This window comes from Cariama cristata, unplaced genomic scaffold (genome assembly GCF_000690535.1).
Source record: "Cariama cristata isolate BGI_N322 unplaced genomic scaffold, ASM69053v1 scaffold22407, whole genome shotgun sequence".
NCBI lineage: Eukaryota > Metazoa > Chordata > Aves > Cariamiformes > Cariamidae > Cariama > Cariama cristata.
Window position 1 is genome coordinate 35,246 of NW_009626543.1, and position 4,971 is coordinate 40,216.

At 54.0% G+C, this 4,971-nt stretch overlaps 1 protein-coding gene across 4 annotated transcripts in view; it reads right to left on the bottom strand.

The window, feature by feature from the left end:
- Window positions 1-4,134, bottom strand: part of TP73 (tumor protein p73) — a 27,786-nt gene extending 23,652 nt beyond the window's left edge. For 2 of the 4 annotated variants that reach the window (XM_009704081.1, XM_009704080.1), the window contains exons 1-2: window positions 4,049-4,107; window positions 2,636-2,759 (exon numbers count right to left, since the gene is read on the bottom strand). In XM_009704081.1, the coding sequence (XP_009702383.1) occupies window positions 2,636-2,759; window positions 4,049-4,107 (183 nt within the window). Of the gene's footprint in view, window positions 1-182; window positions 222-2,635; window positions 2,760-4,048 lie in introns of those variants that run through there. The other 2 variants (XM_009704083.1, XM_009704082.1) reach the window with 2 other exon arrangements.
- Window positions 4,135-4,971: the final 837 nt, after the last annotated feature.

The following is a 4,971-nucleotide window of genomic DNA, read 5'->3' on the forward strand; positions in this document are numbered from 1 at the left end:
GCAGCCAGGGGAGAGAGGAAGACTCATGCCACACCGAGCCCCTGGCACATCCCGGGCAGCAGCGGGTGCAGAGGCTCAGCAGGCAGAGCCAGAGCTTGCACCCAGCTTCTGCCTCAGAGGCATTGGATGATTTCAAATAACATGCAGGAAGGCAAAACCCATTAATAACAAGTAGCACCTACCGTGGTATAATGCTGCATTGGGTCACTAATGTACAGCATTTTAGTTGTCTCGGGATTCACAGAGCGCTGCGAAGTGTCCCGCCACGGGAGTCATGGGGTCAGGGCGGCAGCGGCGGGGACGGCCAGGGGAAGACAGGCGGGATGAGGGAGCGCGGGAGCCGGGCCGGGGCGGGCAGCGCCAGGGATGCTGTGCTGGCCACCCGTGTGCCGTCGTGTGTTGGTTTTTTTGCTTTTTTCATCTCCCTTAGTTCTGTCAACTAGCTGCATCCAACAACAAAACGGGGCCCACCCCTTCTGTCCCTCATGACTATTCATTAAAGCACAGGGCAGGCCCCAGCTTGCCCAGTGATGGACTGGGCGATACCAACCATTCCCACTGCAGGGAGAGCTGGGGGTCCAGCTCCATCATCAAACCCGGCCAGATTCCATTCCAGAAAGCTGGTTGCAGCCGCACTGGCCTGGAAACCCGTTTGGCTGGCACCCTTACCAGCAGATCGAGGTGGCTGCACTTGTATTGACCAGACAGTGCAGTGACTCTGAGATAGCTCCATATCTCAGAGATACGGCGTTATCCCTGTCTGGATGGATAGATAGGGATAGGTGTGGATAGGTGGATATCTAGAAGGATAAATAGGGATGGATGGCTAGACAGATATCTAGATGGACAGATAGGGACAGATATCTAGATGGATAGATATGGATAGATGGATAGATAGATATCTGGAGCGATCAGGCAGATTTCCTTCCGACTCGAGGCAGATGGAGGAACGGTGTTTCCTTCGGCCAGACCCCACCGTGGAAGGCTGCATACTGAAGCAGACACACAGTTCAAAGAGTGGCGTGGTGTATTTTGAAAGGTGGAACCAGTGTGCATTGCCTGCCTCTCAACACTGGTGTGCACGCACAGACCCCCACACAAGTAGGTCAGCGGCAGAGTTGTATGTAAAGCCTAAAGCACTGCACAAACTACCAGCCCTGAAGTTGTTGTCTCTAAGTGAGAAGGGTGGCTGAGGAATTGTTCACATCCTTAATTACAGCAACTCCTCCTATAGGACCCTGAAAGTGGTTTTTGGGAGCAATGCACTGCCCATGTGATGCTGAGAGGGAGCATCACGCCTGACTGGAGGGCAGGTCACAGAGTGTTTGGGTGGCTTGCTCACAGCCGCCGAGCATCAGCACCGGCACTGGGTGCTGCAGCACCCGCTGCTTCCCACATGTCGGCTCCAGCCCTGATGAGCACCACGAGCAGCAGGCATCACGGCACGGACTGAGCAGTCCCTCCACCGTGACTCCCGTGTCTTGCCTTTCTTTCAGGCCGGTAGCATCGTGTTATCTGTGCATTTATTTTCATGCATGTCAGCCTGCCACGCGTTTCAGTGATGCCAGCCGGCAAGAGTTGGCCACAGCTCACTGGGAGCTCAGCAGTACAGCGCTTAGTTGCACAGTCTGGCCAATATAAATATTTACTACCGGCTTATTATCCCGAGCAAGGGCCAGGAGCCGGCGCTGCCCTGCCTGTGCATAGCCGCTGTGCTCAGAGCCCTGCAAGGCCAGGGGCTCACCCGGCTCTGGCAGCACCCCGAGCTGCCCCGACTCCCACCGGGCTTGGCTTCGGTTACAGCGGGAACAAGAAGAAAGACGATGTCAAGCTCAGCGAGGGGCAGCTCCCCAATTAGCACCGCAGCCTCCACCTGATCCCTCTGCCAGGCTCCTGCCTGCTGCAGACAAAGGCCAGAGAAGGGAGGGAAAGCAAGGGAAAAGAGAGGGAACGAGGAGCTGGGGGAGGGGATGCAAGCTGGTGAGGAGGGAAACGGCGGCTTTCTGGAGGGAGATGCTGCCAACGGCCAGAACTGCTTCAGGGATGCTCCTGGGAGGCTACCCTGCTCGCAGCACTGAATGTGCACCAGTGACCTGGACGTCTCGCACACTCACTACGCTTTTCAAACCCTTTGCCTTAGACAGACATGTACCAGCTTCTCGGAGGGAAGGGCAACGGCACGGACCCTCAGGGACTGTGGTGGGAGCAGAGCTGGGCACTGGGAACTCAACATCCCCCTCCAGCAGCTCTGCCTGGTCAGCAGCTTACAAATGGCTTTTACTACACAGCGTATTTATACCAGAGCAAATCATACTCTCCTCCTGTTGAGGTCCTCAAGCTCCACTGCCGTTACAGCACAGAGGCCCTGCTGCTGAATACAACAATATTATCTATTACTAAGTAGCCACTATTTTACTGACCACTGTACCATCCAGCTGCAATCCTGCAGTGCAGTCATCGATTGTGGGTTAGCAGACTCTGCACAAATGACAGCAGCGCTGTGCCTGTACTGTTTGCATTCGGTTTATGAACCAGCAAGCATCCCTCTCCCTAACTCAGAGCCCCCAACCCACTGCAGGGGAAAACAAGTTTGTGTTTGATGCAGCTCCCATTTGTGCAGTCTGAGCACACTCACCATGACCGAGTCGTTCATGCTTCTCATCTGGAAGACGTCCATCGTGACCTCTGTGCGGTTGGAGACCTCATTGGTGCCTGTATGGTTGGATGGAGGGAGGTCGAAGTAGGTGCTGTCTGGTTCCCTGTGGAAAAGGTGACGGTACAGTCAGCCTTCCAGCTCTCCAGCACAGCCTGCAACTTGCGATTCCCTTTAACCTTGTCCCCTTCTCAACTTCTCCTTACATCCCCTGCTTTTATTTTCACATGGCAGAGCAGGCTTTGCTCAGGCAAACTGTTGCCTGGTGGGTAAAGCAAGCAGAGACTTGGGAAGTTTTTTCGTCCACCCAGCTGCTCTGGCACATCTGTCACCTTGGGATGTCTTTAAGTGAGAGGATACCAAGGAAGAAAGAGGATGAAATGATGCACAGTCCTCCTTCCTTGCTTGATTAGAGTGTGAGGCTCAAAGGCCAGAAGATGTGCAAAAGCCTTGGTGTGACTGGAAGATGTTTAATTTTAGAAAATATCCATTTTAATTAGGCAGCCACCAAGCCTCATGACCTCATGAGTCAAGACTGACGAGTAAGAGTGCATCCTCCCAGGCTTGATCCCCTGCCACAGCCCACGCAAGGGTCCCAGCTGAAAGGGGACCTTTGCTCTGGCCCTGACACAATCTCCATGTGGTCCTGGAGCACCGCATCAAAAAAAGGAGCTATACATGAGGCCAACAGTGCCACATACCAACGCCAGCTCTAAGGGCCGCAGTTCAGAAAAACCGGCCAGGTGTATTGGTACTCAGCCACGGCTGGCCAGGGCTGGCTCTGTGAGCAGCCCTGCTATGCCCACGGGGACACGGGCAGGAGTCCCAGGGCACTGCCGCGGCTGGTGGGGTTCCTCAGCAGGCAGGGCATGGAGGACGTGGCCCGGCTGCTCTCCTCTGTGCGAGGTTGAGTCAGTGTCTCCCCTTCCCAGCTGCTGCTGAGGTATTTCTGCTCCCCAAATACCTTCGCTTCCTTGAGCGAGAGGAAGCGTGCCCCAACGCTGACCTCCAACATGCACGAGCTGCACTTTGCAGCTCTCCTGCCTTTGCATTTACCGTGCACATTGAAAATGCTAGTGGTTGCACAACGCTTTTCAGAAACAGCGTCCAGTACCTGGAAATAAGGTTTATGGGGCTCTGCTTTCAGAATATGCACACACCGAGGTCTTTGAAGTGCCTACCGTCACCAGGGCCAAGGGGTTTGGCAAATGAAACAGTCTGAGCAGGGAGATAGGAGTCCGGGAGCAAAATTCTCAATGTGGAAAACCAGAGCGTGCAAAAGAAACTTGTCTCCCTTCAGGCCACAGTAGTGATACGTGCTAACACAGATTACAAAGCAAAAGGCCACTTCTGCCTCAGAATAAATCTCCAGGCAAACATTCAACCACCACTTACAGCGTGCTCCAGAGGTGCTCAAATGTTGTACCTTCATCAGCCGGAGATGACTGGGACATCTTCACAGAGGGGGAGTCTGACAAAGGATAAATCACTCTAGGGGCAAAGAGAAACAGCAAGGTTAGCATTGCCATCTCACGTCAGCAAAGCAGCCAGCGAAAGGCAGGAGTTTCCCACCTCGCTCCCAGCGGCACGGCAGGGATCGGAGCCCCAAAAAACGGCTGCCCTGGAGTCTGCTGCATGGAAAGACAGCTTGCCGGGGATGGGAGGCGACTGGAAACAACTTCACTGCAGACCAGGACTACTGATAACAAAATCAAACTGCCAGGCTTTCCCATAGGGGTGGTATTTCTGCTGATGACATCATGGGCCAGCATTCCTATAAATATGTGGGTATTTGGGAAAGGACCACAGTGGCAGGGCGTTGGTATGTCATCCCATTTCTGCTAAGCGCTGATCCTGTGACTCAAGGCTCCCATGTAAGATGTTTACAGTGTGCTTCAGCATGGCTACAAACAGCTCCCCCAGTCCTGGGGAGGCTTTGCACAACGGTTCTTATTAATCACTTTGGACTAGCTTCATTCAGCAAAGGGCTTAGACTCTTTGGTTAGACACAGCAAGACCAAACTCTCGAGTATCAGCTCTCTGAATCAAACTGAAACCCCAAAAGTAGGTGGCAGAAAAAAAAATCTTGCAGCAAGAATCAGAGCCGAAAGCAGCCTTGCTGCAGCCCCGGGTCCGGGCTGCTGGGCTGCATGGTGTGGTCTCGTCTCTGCTCTGGGGGGGGGGAGATAAACCTCCGTGAATCCAGGGAATATGGGAGAGACATTCCTGTCTTTGAATCACAGCAGTGCCACAAATTCAGGCCATGGCGTGTACCCCGTAGGCTGGTATATGAAATATCCTTGGGTGCCACCGGCTCT